Here is a 17,854-nt window from a genome sequence, read left to right as displayed (position 1 = left end):
ATATTTTAAAACATTTTCTAAAAATGAATTACTACTTCAAGGAAGAATATATTTATAGGACACAATAAATTGTTAATAAATGGGATATAAACCTACATTTAAATACTGATCATTATAAATGATCAGCTTTGATCAGTTAGTTAATCATTGTTTCTGCCTCATATTTTGGCTGATGAAGAGTCAACACTAGGAGTAGACACGTATGCTTGACTTAACAGTATCCTCTTAAATAATGATTTCCTTGAAGGAATCTCTGGAACACTGAAGCATTTTGCCTAGCTAAGACTAGCCAATATCCATAAATCCACTATAGAAAAATGACACAGTATGATAAAAGTAAACTTCCAAGGGAGGTTGCTACTTTCAACAACCTTTCAAATCTCCCATAGGATACTTCTCTTAAGTGCATCAGTCAAACTGTATATTTGATACTAGTTTTTTTTTAAATTCACATAGATTCTAACATTTTCTATGACCCATTAGACTATCTTGCCACCACAGGAATAAGTAAATTCTCATTACTTCAGAGAATTAGTTCACATAATGTTCAGTTCCTTTCCCACTTCCCCGCTAAAAAGAAACTTACAATATTTTCTTCTAGAAAAAACTCTTAACAGTGAAACTGTCAACATACCTTTGACTTTTTTTCTAGTTTCATCATCAGCAGTTTTAGTAGTTGGGTTGTTGAACGCTTTTAGAATGCCAGCTTGTATTCGCTATAAAACAAAGCAATAAGAATTTCTTAAGAATCTATACTAGAATGTATCCTTTCAAAGCATTATTCTGTGTTCCTGTGACTAGAATCTGGTTTCAGTGACAACTGATTCAAGCTTCATCCTCTTAACAAGAGGATTTTCAAACAGCAACATACACTGGATCTCAGTTCCCTAGTCTGTAAATTAAAATGACTGAATTTTTAGAAAGTTAAATGTATCCTTTACTCCAGTTCTAGAACTCCATGCATGAATAATTGTGTGTTGCCAGATTCTCCCCCAAATAAGTGAAGGTTCCTATATACAGGTTCTCTCTTGTGTTTAAGTATTTTTCACAGTCAACAAAATGCAAGCAGTCTAGCCCCATTTTTTTTTTACAGGTTTAGAATAAGTTCTCCTTTTTTCTTCTATCCCCCATCTCTCCCCATCTCTTGCTTCCTCCCTTACTCTCCCCAACTCTATCCCTAAGATGATTTACTCCTTAATCAGGACAAAAAGTAACAAGTAGACCATATGAAATTTCTTATCTACAAAGAAAGTCGTAATACATAAGAAGCTATTAAATTTGTCACTATGACCTCCATATAGATTATTTTACATATATATATATACACACATATGCATAAACATATCTATATACATGACTAAAGTCCAGAATATTGTCCACAACAAGAAGACAACTCCAGAACTTGATTTTTATTTTATTTGAATTTAGTTGTCAATGAAAATCATGTGTTCAAGTCATCAGCAGCACTTAGTAAATGATAAGGCTTATGGTTCTACACCTCTTCTGGTTTAGAAAAGATCTAACCTCAAGAAAAACTCTCAGAATAAAACTAAATATATTCCAAAAATAAAGATTTATTTAAGCCAATAAATTATCATCTTTTACACTAATTGCAGCCCTCTTAGTGGATAAATTTAATCTTCTCTAATTCACATTTTAACAGTGGGGTGAGGGGAAAGGTAGTAAGCAAAGTCAGGTTTTCATATATGTGAAACCACTGTTTGACTTAGATTTCTTGATATGAAAATGATACATAAATCTTTTGCTAAAAAATTATCATGTCAAAGAGAAATTAAACAGAACTGCAATCTTCTCAGAGAGTAAGAAAACTTTATATGTCAGAATCCAAGATACTTTTCACTCTTCAGAACAGCTTTATATATGTAGATCGATTGAAAAGAATTAAAAATGAATTAAGCAGCTAACTTATACATTTAGAAAAGGACATCAAACTGAACACAAGTATAAGGAAAGAGTTAAGAGGAAAAAAGTAGAAATTGAAGAGAATAAATTAATCAAAAGCTGATTTTCTGGGCACCAGGGATAAATAAACCCACCAACTAATCTAAATCAAGACAAGCGTGAAAAAAAACATAAGCATGAAAAGCATAACATCACATATAACAAAAATGGAGAATCACCACCTAAATGAAAGATATTGCAAATAATCATGAGAGACCACTTTGCTCAACTCTTAGGTAATTATATTTGAAAATTCAGGGAAAAAAATAGATAATTTTCCAAAACATTAGAAAATTTTCCAGCTTTCAAGGAAGAAAAAAAAAAATCATTAAAGTCACTGAATTACATATTCCCTACACAAACCTCCAATAATTTCACAGAAGACTCCAGTAAAGCTATGTCCCAGGGCACAGAAAAAGGGAAGCTATCAAATTATCTTCATGAAGCATAATATTGGTACCAAAAGCTGACAAGAGTGTACACACAGATATACTATCACCTAAAAAAATTCTAAATAAAATATCAGCAACAGAATATAGCTAGCTGCACAATTTAAAAAAAAACAGACAAAGATTATAGTATGACCAAGAGGCTTTTATTCTAGTAATACAGAGATATTAGGGAAATCTAATAACATTAATTAATATAAGCCATCATATACACTGAGTAAAAATAAGATCAAATCCCTCAATACCCCCAATTCACTACTACTATTTAACACTGTATTAAAGTTTTCCTGATGTATTTGACAAAAAATAAATCTCAGAGATATAAAAGTATAAAAGAGAGAAAATTATTTGCAGATGAAAAGCCAGAGGAACTAAATGAAATAAAAAGCTACTATAATAATGAGAATTTAACAGGGAATATATAAATATAATGAAGTCAATCGCCTTCACACAAACAGAACTGTCAGAAGATATAGCAAAAAATAAACTATAATAGCAACTGAAAATATAAAATAGCTAGGAATATACTAAACAAATGTGTAATATCTAAATGAGGAACACTATTGAAAGATACAAAAGAAAATTTGATCAAATGGAAAGACACAGCATGTTCTTGGATAAGTCCTATCATTATGAACATTTCAATTCACCTTCCACCCAATTTATTTATTTAACATAATTCCAGTGAAAATGGCAATAGTATATAGATTTTAGAGTTTTTTCTTTTTTTAATGTGAGAGATTGAAGGGAGAGATAGGTTCTACCCAGATATGGAAAAAATAAATAAGAATAGCAATGAAAACTTGGGGGCAGAGAGGAAAGTGTAGTAAGAGATGACTGACCAAATGCATTAAAATCTTCATAACTGAAAGGTTAAATCTAGTACTTAAACATATAAGCAAACACAACCAAGGGCAAGTTTAGAAAAAACCCAAATAATATGAGAAGTTAGTATAATTAGAGTGCTACCAATTTAGTGGGGAAAGCATATTATATAGTTTGGGTAGCTATAGGACAGCCAAATGGGAAAAATGAAAATATCATGGAACAGGGTAAATTTCAATAGATTACGATTTAGATAAAAGTCAATCATAAAAGTATCAGAAGAAAACATGGGGAAATTCTTTTATAACCTTGAAGTAAATTAAAAATGCCTTTTCAACTAAGACTCAATATCCAGAAGCCATTAAAAAAAAAAAAACTTAAGATTTTTAAATTCAAAAACAAAAAAATGTTTAACATTACATTAAAAAAAAAGCTATTGCAACATTATAGGCAAAATCATATCACAAATGATAAACTTGGTAACATATTTCCTCTCTAGTACACAAAAAGCTTTTAGAAATCATCAAAGGATCAAAACCCAGTAGAAATATGGGAAAAAAAATAAGAACAAATGAAAAGATATTGGGCTTTATTCATAAAGAGAAAAACGTACACTAAAATTACCCTGAGATACCATTTTCTACCTATCAGATTGGCAAAAATGTTAAAGTTTGGTACAAAAGTCTTTTGGTGAGGCTATGGAAAAACACTTATGTTGCTGACACAGTGAAAACTGTACGACTATGGAGGACAATTTGGTAACAGTTATCAAAATTACACATGCATGTGTCATGTGACCCAGAAAGCTCACTTCTATATTTATACAGATATACTTAGAGACATGTGAAATAACACACATACATTATTCATCAGAGCATTGTTCATAAAGGCAAAAACACTGGAAACAACATATAAGGGACAATCAATAAGGAAATGGTTAGAATTGGTTATAAAGGAACAGGTTTTTTTTTTAAAAAGGAAACTTTTTATCTTCTGATATGGAAAGTTGCTACAATATGTCACCTCAAAAAGACAGGGTCATGGATCAGTATATGCCACTTTTTGAAGAATCAAAAGGAAATATACATATGTATACACACACATCACCAAATGAGAACATAAACAAAGAAAGATAACAAAGTGGTTTACAGGCAACAGCAGGGACATCATGTAAGAGAGTCAGAGAGAATTCCCAGAGGACAGTTAGGAAGAATTTCAGAATGATGCTTGCACTTCTAATGTGGGAGGCAACCAATCTAGACTGGGGCAGTGAGACTTACAAGATGGACATATTGTTGACACCAAGATCCCTTCTGCCATTCTACCATGTTTTTCTCTGAGAACAGAATGTACAGGGAATGAGCTGCTAATGTTACATCTCCCCTTCCTGCTCTGCTACCTTGATCAGAAGAGGACACAATTTACCACCCCAGAATTGTTCTGCTTGGGCCTATTCCCGAGAGTCATGATGTGGGCCATGATGAACTCAGAAGCAGAAAACACAGAGCAGTCTCCAACCTTTTGGGATGAGAACTAGTACCTGGTCTCTTTTAATCTCTGTTAATTGACCTTGACTTTGACAGGTGTGACTCAGAACACATTCATGACCTTGCCTACTGACTTTCCCAGAAAGAGGTCTTGTAAATTGGCAAGCCAAAGCCAGACTATGTTCCAGAGATTCTCTCATCTTTTGGGAACCATCCAATAAAGGCAGTTAAGTTTGTGCTTGCTACTCAGTTTTCAAAAACTAAACAATATATTGTTTAAGCATACAGAAGTAGCTCTCAAAACTATGGAATGATTTCTGTAAAGGTCAAAATAGTGGTTACCTGTGCTGAGGAAGAAGTATTTGAAAAAAAGAAACAGGTAGCTTTTATGGTACTAATAATCTATTTTTTAACTCTGGGGGTGGTGGTAGGGAGGAGTGCTAACAGTATTTATAGTATGCTTTAAACTATATTTGTACATGTTCTTTCATATGTATGATATGTTTTATAATTAGTTTTTAATATTCCTCCCCAATAATTATGAAAGTAAGCTCTATTTATTAACTAGCCTATGATCAGCACATTGTATTTCCTAGAACTGCTCACTATTCTCTTTCAAGTGTATTTTGAAAGTTAATGTTAGATTTAAAAATTTAAATATATACAAAGTAGGATATAAAAGTAAACATACAACAATCCATACCATGTTATTCACTCCTAAAATATACTTACATGTGAAGGAAATTGAAATATGTGTCCCAGAAGCTATTAAATATTGAAATAATCTCCAATTCAGACTCAATAAACTTGAAAATTGATATCATTTTGATACTGTCTGAGGTAAACTTGACTTTTTTACCTTGAAAAGAGAACACTGAACTAAAAGAAGCGAATTAGAATGGTGCAAGAGATATGCAAGAGAAATATTCAATGGACTTAAATGAAAGATGCCATAAATACCCATGTTTACCTATAAATATCATCTATAGATATAACTGTAAAAAGTCTCTCAAGCAACTAAAGACCTCTAATTCAACTTACAAGTCTATAAATTTATTCTACAATTTGAACATTTTACTAATTCAGACATGACTTTTAATGAGCCTTTACCATACACTGATATGTAAGCTGTAATATCACTCTTTTTTAAAAGAGTAAAAACAATGAAGCTGTTTAAATTCTTAACTTCTAAACTATTAGACATTTGCTTTTTTTTTATTGTATCCTAGCCACAAATTTACATTCTCTGCTCTAAACTGTTAAAGTTAGTTAAAAGGTAGTTCATCAAGTTGAATAAAATAAATGGGTTTAGGTCCATCTACAACTTTCATTGTTAAGAGCTGTGCTTTGAACCATTTAGATTTTTAAAAAAGACTGGTCAGAGAGCTACTAACAACTGCAGCACATTAATCAATTTGCAGTATCAAGGTTCAACCAGTTCAAACCTCCTTGTTAAACTCTTTTTAAAAATAAGAATGCAAAACACATAATTTAAGTTAGCAGAGCTATTCTACCTTTAAAAGCATGTTACCTAATAATGGATTAAAGTGATAAATCTTTGATAATAAAAATGTAATAATACCATTAATTTAGTGATAGCTCAAACTAAAAGGAAAAAAAGTCAAGAAGCATATATTTCTAAGCTGAAAAGACTGCCTATAAAAGAAGCCCTTATTGTGAATTTGACTTTATTTCACATATAAAAAATTTACAATTTTTCCACAAATGATCCCTTTTATCTCTCTGCTCAGCAAGAGGGACTTATATTCCTCAACTTCATAGTCATAAGAAAAAGACCTTAGTGAAACAAGATGAAAGGAGGTCAGCCGTTTTTTAACCATCACTGGAAGAGTCTGGTGGCAGACATACCGCTGTAGCCTTCCTTCAATCAAAGAACACATGCGCTGACACACTACAACAGCAGCCCGATTAACAGCTGCGGAGTTCCCAGGCCAGACAATGCAGCTCCTGCCCGGGTGCTCACTGTACAGCCAGCACGACCGGCCTTGCTTACGAGACAGAACAGATCCAAGACTTGACATTTTAATTCTGCCACTCCATCTAAAAGCCTCACATAGAGGAAGAAAGATAAGAGCTTTCAAAAACTAATGTTTCCTGCTGTACTGCCTGAGTTTTCAAGATACTGTGAATCCCAACGCATCATTACGACAAAAGAATAATTACAACAAAGAATGCCATCAATGAAAGTAAAATAGAAAAAAAAAAATACAATGATAGATTTTATTGTTTTATTTGTAATAGCAACAGAGAAAAACATTGTAAAAAGGTGACTTTTAATTCCATTACAATGATACATGACCACTATGTAGTAAACATATTCCTGTAAATCTCAGGGGAAAAGAAAAAAAATCATTCTAGCAACTGATGGCTTCAATTAATCCTAAAGTAACTACTGTGTCATCTGTAGGCTCAGAAGGTCAAAATGCATTTACTATTCCTAACACAGAGCATCTCTTTCTACTTGGCTACCTTGTATCAATCCCTTCCATAAGAATATCAATTCTTATTGTATCAATCCCTTCAATAAGAATATCAATTAGTCAATCAGATTCAATACTTTTTCAAATAGTGAAATAATTATGGTTACATTTTAAATTGCAACCTTAAAATGTATATTTATACTAGTCACTGATGATCAAGCATTAACATTAAACCTTTTTTTTTTTGGCCACACTGTGCAGCATGTGGGATCTTAGTCCCCCAACTGGGGCTCAAACTCGTATCCCTTGCAATGGAACCACAGGGGAAGTTCCTAAAATTAAAGTTTAATCGGCAGTATTGTATAGAATTAGATCATTTGTTTGGTAGTCTGAAACACTTAAGTTTGTATCTCCAAACTCATGGTATCAGTTTCCAGATCTAAGAAAATATAATGAATTATTAGCTCAGGGGGATGTGCTAATGTTACCAAAACTTACTCTTAACTGATTTCTTCAAAACAAATTACAGGTAAAACATAATGCAGAACTACCCTTCAATTTAACAGTTTACTCACATTATAACATATTCAAAATAAGTACAAATGCTCCCCAAAACTAGCTAGTTTATTCATTTAAGAAACTGTTTTCTTCCCAATTCAATACGTAAATGAAATTGTCCATTTAAAGAGTAAACACAGACAACATATTGAACAAACATTAAATGAGCACCTACTAAGTGCAAGGCACATAGAATACCATTCCTTGAGGAGATGACAATCTGTTCAGAGGCGACAGACCTGATTTTAAACAGTAGGTGAGTAAAAAGTAAAGTTGCTCAGTCGTGTCTGACTCATTGCAACCCCATGGACTGTAGCCTACCAGGCTCCTCTGTTCATGGGATTTTCCAGGCAAGAGTACTGGAGTGGGTTGCCATTTCCTTCTCCAGGGGATTTTCCCAACCCAGGGATCAAACCCAGGTCTCCAGCATTGCAGACAGATGCTTTACCATCTGAACCACCAGGGAAGCCCCATTAAAATGAAGTGGAAATTCAACTCATTTAATATGATACCCTATAAACAGCCAATTAAGGATAGAACTGTAATATACACTGTTTGGTAACTAACTCATTCTTTAAGATAACTTATGAGAAATTATTAGAATCATGATTGTCTCTTCACTGAAAACTGGCCATACAGAATAAAGAAACACTACAATGTCATGTACAATTCCAACAAAGCAGAATTAAAAAAGAAAAGATACCACCCTTCATAGTAACAAAAGAAACACCTACCACAAGCACATCAGCATTTCACTTGCACCTGGTTGTTCTACTGCATATTAACATATAGATGAAGAAATATATTCGCCTTGAACAGGAAACAGGGTTTTCACCTGTTACGACAATTAAGATTGGCAGGAGCTGTCCAGAGTGCTATGTCGAGAATGATTCTGAGACTGAATCCTGACTCAGTGGAACGGTGATGAAATGATTAGCAGGGTCTGCTCCAAGCGAGAAAGGAGGAAATGGGGGATATGTACTGTATACTGGACATCTTTAATGTCTGGCATTTTCTCTGAAAAACTGTATCCTATTTGCATAGGACCCCACCAAAAAAGGTGTAAATAACTAATTTAATATTAGAGTCAACCAACAGCCACTAAATTAAGGGACAGGGTTACAGTAAATACTGTTTGGGAAATCTATCTAGATCTTCTTTACTCAACAGACCCTGACTCAGGAGGCTGGGACTCCAATCCTCTAGTCCCTGAGTGAATTCTAACCCAACATGGGACAATGAGGTTTCTCTCTTTTGGGAATTTAAAATTAGGATTCACAAGCAGCCAGTTCATCTTTATACATGTGGAGCTGCAACATGCAAGCCATGGCAGTTAGGAGCTACCATTCAGACAGGGAAGCAAAGAAGTTACTCAGTCTGCAGAGACATGCATAAAGAAAATCTACAGAGCCAGAGAAACCAGGGGGAAAAGGAGAATACTTTCTGGATTGCTGAAAAACTTCCTGTCCTATATCCCCATTTATCTGGAATATTAGATTCCTTTTTCTTTATTTAAGCTAGTTTTAATTAATTTCTATTATTTATAGTCAAAGTATACAAACTAATAAAGGATAATAGAGCTGTAAAATGATAAAAAAAATAATTTTGTGGTAGGCAGGGCAAAAAAGGGGAGGAGGATAAACAAAATAGTTTTTTTAAAAAGTCAAATTACTTTCAACTGTACATTAAAATTTTGGTAAAATTCCTTCAATTTTGTACCTTCTTCTTAAAGAGTATACGTGATAAACATTGAGAAATCTGACCTTTGTTTCTTCTGTCCTCACTGCATCCAGCAAATAATGAAGAAGCTCCTGACTGTCCTGTTGTTGAAAACTTTTAAATGCAGGGGCCCTATGATTTAAAAACAAAACAGGAAAGGAAAATAAATACATAAAGTAATTATATCAATAATATATTACTATTATTTAAAATCACCTTGAAATAACATATATTCAATATTCAAAGGTTCAATTTACTCTTTTTTCTATAAAGAGAAGCACAAAATATGGTTACTGTTTCCATGAGGATGAGATCTTCAGGACACTGAAAACAATATAGCTAACATTTATTAAGCAGTGACTACACATCAAGTACCGTAAATGTGTCAAGCTTCACAGTACAGTATTCTGAACTTTTATCTTGAGAATTTGGGGACACCCTCAAGGTACATGACACACCATAGAATATCACAAAACTAGGAATATATGTGTATATATATATATATATATACACACACACACATACACACACTTTTTTTTTCAAATTTCTAGGAAAGAATAAATGAATGCTTTAAAGCTAAGCTAGGTCCTTTATGACATGTTTATTTCTAGGCACATAAGGGTTTTGTTTTTAACTATATTGGCAATATCTTGGGAAATTTACTTAAACTCTGCATGCCTGAAAACTCATCTTAAAAAATAAGAAAACTAAGCGAGATGATCTATAACGGCACTTTTAGATTTTATAATTCTATAATTTTCTACTTTATGGTATTACATAATGGGCTTCTGAGTCAGGACAGACATCTATTTAAACCCTTACATGGAGCAAGGGAAGCTACTCAACTTCTGGCAGTCTCAGTTTTCTTATACATAAAATGGGGGAAAACAATCACATCTTCAGAGCATTATGAGACATAATTTACATAAAGCACACAGTGGCAACTAAACAAATGTTAGTTCCTTCTCTGCATGTGTGCTAAGTGGCTTTCAGTCAGGTCCAACTCTTCGCTAACCCTATGGACTATAGCCCACCACGCTCCTCTTGTCCATGGGATTCTCCAGGCAAGAATACTGGTGTGGGTTGCCATTCCCTTCTCCAAGGGATCTTCCCAACCCGGGGATCAAACCTGCATCTCTTATGTCTTCTGCATTGGCAGGTGGGTTCCTTACCACTAGTGCCACCTGGAAAGTCCCTTTCTCTTGGTAGTCTAAGACATAACGGCAACGTCACAGTAAGTGTCAAACTACTCATATTAAGCTCTAGGAGATCTTCCCTACCCAGGGATCGAACCACGTCTCTTGCATCACAGGCAGACTCTTAACTATCAAAGCCACCAGGGAAGCCCAGATGAGCATATTAGTGCTTCGTAATTCATGATCATTCATATTAAGATGGTAGATGTACCCACTTCTGACAAAGCTGATTAAAAAGAACTTTGGGAGAAAGTGGTCCTCTTTCAGTCTCCTTCATGCTGTGAAGAAACAGGAACAAGGCTGAGGTCAATGGTCCAGGGCTTGAAAGTTCCACCACTAATGGGTCCTTTAAAAACAGGATCAATTCTTTGTCAGAAATAAACAATTTTAAAATAAAATGTGTAAAATTTTAAAATACTGTGTAAATGACTAAACCATCTCAAGTGTATTAAAAAGCTTTATTTCCTCATATACAAGATAACTATATAAAAAATGAAATTAAATGCCTTACCTTGAAAAATATAGGTATTCTCATATCCTCTGCCCTTTACTTTATATAACTATTAGCTTGAGAGTGAAAAACCAATCTTTCATTGCTTTTAACTGTCCCTTCATGTACTCTCCTAAAATTACTCATTGACTTGCTATTTGCACATATTCACAAATAATCATAAACATTTATGAGCAAAACCCCATACTCTTCTGTTTCCAAATATTTTACTAATAAAATAAGGAATGGGAATTATGTCACAAAATACATAACCTTGTACTTATTTTATGCATACTCTTAATAATAATGAAGTACTGAGTGTTTTCTCCCTAATTTGGGGACGAAGACATTTATCACTTCTGTTCAACATATTACTGGTGGTTTGAGCCACAATAAGGTATGGAAAAGAAAGAAAAGGCATACAGATTACAAAGGCCCAAAGAAAACAGGTGGTGAAAGAGCAGTGATCTATACCGATAGTCCCACCACTCAGGTCAACTATTATGTCCTAGAAAACTAAGATCTAAGATTGAAAATTTCCCTCTTAGAATGACACAAACCTACAGTGATCAGCTATAATATCTGACTGCCATATACTAACTTCACAGCTTCAATTGTGAAATACTTAAATCTAACATCAGATCACAGTTAGTCAGAAATCTTTTCAAACACCTATCATTATTTTGTAAAGCAGTCTTCACTAGCTCCCAAGGTGGCAACTGGGCTCCACCATAAAAATCTCAAGAGAATGAAAGGGCAGTGAGTTTACAGACTTGACTTTTCAACAAAAAATACAACCATAGTATCTTTCAAAACTGCTTCTTTGGAAGAAAAATCTAAGGTTACTACATTGGGCTAATAAGTTTTAGAATTGCTCTTTTTTAAGAATTTCAACAGCCAGATTATGAGCTATACCTTCACTCTTTGTTCCTCTAAAACACACAGACAAATCAATTTCTGCTGCTACTGCTAAGTGACTTCAGTCCTGTCCGACTCTGCGACCCCATAGACGGCAGCCCACCAGGCTCCCCCGTCCCTGGGATTCTCCAGGCAAGAACACTGGAGTGGGTTGCCATTTCCTTCTCCAGTGCATGAAAGTGAAAAGTGAAAGGGAAGTTGCTCAGTTGTGTCCGACTCTTCGTGACCCCATGGACTGCAGCCTACCAGGCTCCTCTGTCCATGGGATTTTCCAGGCAAGAGTACTGGAGTGGGGTGCCATCACCTTCTCCGAATCAATTTCTAACTGGAATCCTAACTATTAGTGTAATACCCTCCAAGACCACCAGGAACACACTTGGAGCAGAACAAGATGGGTTCATTACTTGTTGCTTTGAGGGGGAACACACATAACAGGGAACCATGGAGTGTCTCAATCAGAGGTATTCAAAAGAACCAACGGAGGATTTGGGTTTCAGTTGGGTGGTTTAGGGAAGAAATTAAGGAAAATAATTTCAGAAAAGGTCTGCTCTCAGTTGGATGTTGTAAGAAAGTGGGGGTATTTATATGATGAAATATCTCAATAAAAGGAGAAATGGCAACCCACTCCAGTGTTCTTGCCTGGAGAATCCCAGGAATGGGGGAGCCTGGTGGGCTGCTGTCTGTGGGGTCCCACAGAGTTGGACACGACTGAAGTGACTTAGCAGCAGCAGCAGCAGAATGAAGATAAAGCTGTTACAAGTGAAAAAAGAAGTCACAGTGACTCATTTTGGCCAAGAGAAGGTGACTGGGATCTTCTCAGTGGAAGAGTAATCTTGGTTTAGACAAAAAGCGGACTTGTTTTGTCTCATTTTAACAGTCTTGGAGTAACCTTGCTTGAGGCTGGTATTCTGTGAGGTTCACGTGAACAACATGGCCTAACTGTGGGTATCAGGATAGCTTCCAGGTGTCAGAGGCTGCCTTTTTCCCTTTCTCACTAGTTAAAAAACCAATATCAAACTAGGCTCCAAAAAACCTTTAGATGATCACTATTAAAATTAAATCTACCTTTAAAGGATAAAAAATGCTGTATTTAAGGAAATGTTACCAATAACTATAAACTTTATAATAGATTTTATAAAACAAGAATCTTAGACGTTTCATTCAACAAAAATCAAAACGCTTTAGTCTTTTCTAGTAAGTCTACTCAAGAGCTGCCTCAGTATTTTCTCTGTTGTTTGACTTATGAGATGTTTGAAGCAAAACATATCTTAAAGCTCTGATTTTAGAAGTTTTAAGTCTTATTATTTATTTTCACAAAATGTTTTTGGATTATTTTTTCAAATTCTCTGACTACCATCTCAATGGATAGCTCTGAGAAGATAGATTTTGGCAACATCACTGGCTTATCTAAAATGAGCTATTATCCAGATAATTATACTTCTCACCAGTTGAGAGTCAGAGGAAGGAACAATCTTGAGTTCTGTACCATGTTCTTTGATTTCATTCATCAATTCAGTAAGAATGTAAGACTGTGCCAAATTCTGAAAGAAAACAAAAGTATTATCTTCTGATTCAGTTATAATATGCCTCCAACTTCACAGAATAAATATTCTCTCCGAGTTTCAAATATCATCTGATATAGCAAAAATGTCTTTGGGTTTTAAGAAAATTTAACTAAATACATTTTACATTTAATAAATATCACTAACAGAGCCATGGTAAAATACAGAGGTCTTGCAGAATCACTGTGGAAAAAGAAGGCATATGTACTGTATGACAATGGCTAAAGTGAAAATGAAAGTCACTCAGTCATGTCTGACTCTTTGCGACCCCATGGCCTATACAGTCCATGGAATTCTCCAGGCCAGAATACTGGAGTGGGTAGCCTTTCCCTTCTCCAGGGGATCTTCCCAACCCAGGGATCGAACCCAGGTCTCCCACATGGCAGGTGGATTCTTTACCAGCTGAGCCACAAGGGAAGTCCAACTGCTAAAGATAGCCTAAAACAATCAAAAAGAAAACAGACAAACTTCTAGACGAACATTTAGCAGTCCAAGGTGTGCTATTTGATGTCCAAGGTGTGCCAAAAAACACAAATTAAAACAAACTTTTATATTTTACAAAGCTTTCCCATGGCTCTTACCTGCATGACCGCATTAAAGAAGCAAGTATTTCCTAAATTTGTAATTCCCTTTACAGATGTTACACTGCCACCTTTTCTTCCCTTATTTTTTTCACCTGTTTCACATTTTTCTTCACAAAGTTTTATGATTCTAGAAAACGCACCTAAGTTAGAGAAAAGACAATGGATATGAGACTTTAAATACATATCATTTGATACAATTTAAATATATTATTTAAAATTAAATAAGATTTTTCCTCTGAATCAGTGTTTCTGAGGGGCAAGAATACAAATGGAAATAAGTAGCTCTTGTTTTGTATCCTACTACTAAAGCAATTCATTTTAATTCATCTTAATACATACATATCCATTCTTCAAACCTCCCTGTAGAATTCCAGATGAATTTAAAAATAAAGTAGTTTAAAATGAATTTTAAATAAGAAAGCAGAAAAGATCTTGGTTTCTAAATACCATTGTCCATTAAAACAAATGAAGACTCTTTGCAGAAAAGGCTGATTCTAAACCTGGGGCAGCAAGAGGCAAAATGAGCCTATACCATTTTTGTTATGCCAGAAAATAAGTGCTCCAAAGAAGAAAAAAAGAAGAGTATGTCAAAACACACAGGCATCATTTTGAACAGGTTTCCAGTGGTCCAATTTACAACAATTTGAATATCAAAATAAAGAAGAGTGCTGATAAGAATATTACTCACTGAACAAAATGAGAATGAGTCTGAATTGATAAGACTTTTTAAATGAGTATAAAAGAAAAAAAGTCTCCTCACAAAAGAATGCCAATTAATAAGCAGAAGAAATGTGATGGAATTTTAAAAACACCATATAGTAGTAATTTGGGGATGGTACAGTTCTTGTTTTCTATAAATTAGAAACTGTCAAAATAAAATCCATGGATGCTCAAGTCTCTTAGATAAAATGGCACAGTATCTGCATGTAACATACACACATCAACCCATATACTTTAAATCATCTCCAGATCACTTATAATACCTAATACAATAAAAATGCTATGTAAATAAATAGTTGCCAGTGAACAGCAAATTCAGGTTTTGCTTTTAGCAAGTATCTGGAATTTGGGGGGGAATATTTCTGATCTGTGGTTGGCTGAATCCAAGGATGTAGAACCTGAGGCTTGGGGGTGGGGAACCCCACAGATAATATAAAAAGTAAAATACCTAATACTTAAGGGTATGGTAAAGTACATGTTTTGGGCTTACTGACTTGCATAATTAACACTGATTTGCAAATTATATCAATTCATCGTGTTTAATAATTATGAAAATGAAGAAAAATTTCTAACATTTATGAACTGACATTATTATCTATTTAACAGATTTCTAAATCATTATAATTTGAAGTTTGACAGGAAACTGCCAAGTTCTCAAATCTGATTTTAAAGGGATGTTCTTTTATATTCCTTTCAACTCTCAGATTTTACAGTATTTCCAATTATCTTTTTATTTACCTAATACTGACATTGGAGAGGGAAATGGCAACCAACCCCTTCCAGTATTTTTGCCTGGAGAATCCCACAGAGGAGCCTGGCAGGCTGCGGTCCATGGGGTTTCAGAGAGCTGGATACAGCTGAAGTGACTTAGCATGCATGCACGCAATACTGACATGCTATACTGCATTGCTAATTAACCTGGCTGTCTGCTTCTCCAACCAGATTCATGGAGATAAGAGAATGTCTCATGACTGCTCTATCCTCCACAGAGGTGTGATGTTGAAGAGAATATATACATTTTAAAAGCTCAATATAAATTAAAACCGACAACATTAAACAGCAAATACAGTCAAATTTAGCTTTATATGCTTCCAATGAGTTTTTTTTTTTTCCAATGACTTCTTAAGATGAAATAAATGAAGACATCTCCTCCCCGGCCTTCTGTACAAAAGCATTATGGGAGATGTAAAGGAGCTGAGGAGGCCCTTTTCTCAGGGACAGGAGTGGGAAACAAACACCATCAAAAGAAACCTCAGTCTCAGGTACTGGCAGACTGACATCAGGCACACCTTGTTGGTCACATTAGGCTTGACTTGGAACCTGTGACTTTTGCCAAAGAAAAGGCTTCTAGCTATAGGGCTCCAGTATCAATCAAGTGGGATGATTAATATATTTTCTTATATGGTTTGTATAAGGATTAAATGAGCTAAACTTGCTTTACAAAGTATCTAGCATGCTAAGCACTATGTAAGTGTGTGAAAAACAGCCCAGAGAGCCCCCCGAAATTGCTGTTCATGCCAACATCCACATCTTCATGAGCTATTTGTCACATCCATTGTTTGTCTGTTCTCACTTTCTTCTCTTTAATCATTTCCTGTATTTTCCAGGGACTTCCCCCTCAAGTTTATCTCATTTCTAACTGGATTTCCTAAATTGCTAATGTGAGTTTTGCCTTTTACATTGACTTCATGGTTTTTGTGATCCTGCTTTTTTTCCTAATGTGAAAACATCTTAGTGAGAAAAATAGATCTGTGGGTTCTCAGATGTTTCTTTCACTAATCAAATCTATTACAAAGAAAAGATTTTTCCTTCAACTCAACTTTTATCCTGTGACACAACATTTTATCATAAACTCTACTACCTGCTTTTTCCCCCTTTACTCCTGTTTTCCCCTTTATTTCTATGTTAAACACTATTGGTTGTTACTGGATATTTGTTATCCAGATAACGAAGAATTGTTTTTAAATCCCAACCCTAGAGTTCTGAATTAACACAGAAAAGAACTAGTAAAATAGATCTCTTCTCCTGTCCTCCAGATATTAAAATAAATGATAAGAATTGTATCCCATAGTAGAGCCTGGGGACAAAGCTTGGTACAATCAATGGAGAGGGTCGCTGAAGTACAGAGGCCAGGCGTAGAGAAAAGGAAAAGCAGGAAAAGGCCAGACAGTATTCAAACTTGCAAGGAAATGTAAAGCAAATGAAAAAAGCCAGCCAGTGCTTAAGAAGCACTACACAAACAAGAGGAAGCCCCATGCCGATCCTGGCTGGCAAACGGGAGCAGTCCACCTCTTAATTATATCTGATATTCCGACTGAAGTCCAGAATTGGCAGATTTCAGGCTCTCATTGTAGCTGTTGCCACTGGATGGCTTCACAGTGCTTTTTAAGAGATTTAGGACAAAAGAGTAATTAAATCCAAGCAGTGTCCTGTCTTTTGGGGCAAGGTTGTTGCTGTGATTTTACAAAACTCATTCTCCAACTGGTTAAGTGATTTGCCCAGAATTAAAAATTATAATCTTTTGATTATAAATCCATTGTCATTTTGCCAGGTAATTTCTCTTCAGTGATTTATGCACAATGAGAAGAATTACAAAAAAATAGCAGGCAAGATTCGTACAGATTTGACTGTTCTCAACCCCTAACAAATATGACTTCTCACAAGTATTCCCTTTAGTTAACGTTCTTAATAAATGTTGCCATGTTTTAGCTTATTATGAAAACAGAGTGGCTGGGGGAACAAACTATATAGATATTATCTCCATATAAATATATACTATATAATATATCTATAAATTATATTTATTATTCACTTGGGAAAATACTTCCAGAACTAAATTATATTTTAATCTTATAAGGCCAAATAGTATTTGTTAAACCATAAAGTGCAAATGATTTATGTATCTGTATATCACATTTACCCATCAGTTTTCAAAACATCTGG

At 34.7% G+C, this 17,854-nt stretch overlaps 1 protein-coding gene across 10 annotated transcripts in view; it reads right to left on the bottom strand.

Annotated features, from left to right (window-relative positions):
- USP45 (ubiquitin specific peptidase 45) overlaps positions 1–17,854 on the bottom strand; it is a 58,442-nt gene that overhangs the window by 21,371 nt on the left and 19,217 nt on the right. For 7 of the 10 annotated variants that reach the window (XM_042253370.2, XM_042253372.2, XM_004011252.5 and 4 more), the window contains exons 6-10: positions 14,189–14,331; positions 13,491–13,586; positions 10,853–10,983; positions 9,486–9,573; positions 635–716 (exon numbers count right to left, since the gene is read on the bottom strand). In XM_042253370.2, the coding sequence (XP_042109304.1) occupies positions 635–716; positions 9,486–9,573; positions 10,853–10,983; positions 13,491–13,586; positions 14,189–14,331 (540 nt within the window). Of the gene's footprint in view, positions 1–634; positions 717–5,455; positions 6,219–6,952; positions 8,666–9,485; positions 9,574–10,852; positions 10,984–13,490; positions 13,587–14,188; positions 14,332–17,854 lie in introns of those variants that run through there. The other 3 variants (XM_042253378.2, XM_027972428.3, XM_042253376.2) reach the window with 3 other exon arrangements.

The sequence above is a fragment of the Ovis aries genome, chromosome 8, assembly GCF_016772045.2.
Source record: "Ovis aries strain OAR_USU_Benz2616 breed Rambouillet chromosome 8, ARS-UI_Ramb_v3.0, whole genome shotgun sequence".
NCBI lineage: Eukaryota > Metazoa > Chordata > Mammalia > Artiodactyla > Bovidae > Ovis > Ovis aries.
The sequence above is the reverse complement of the archived record's forward strand: the minus strand, read 5'-3'. Positions and strand labels throughout refer to the sequence as shown.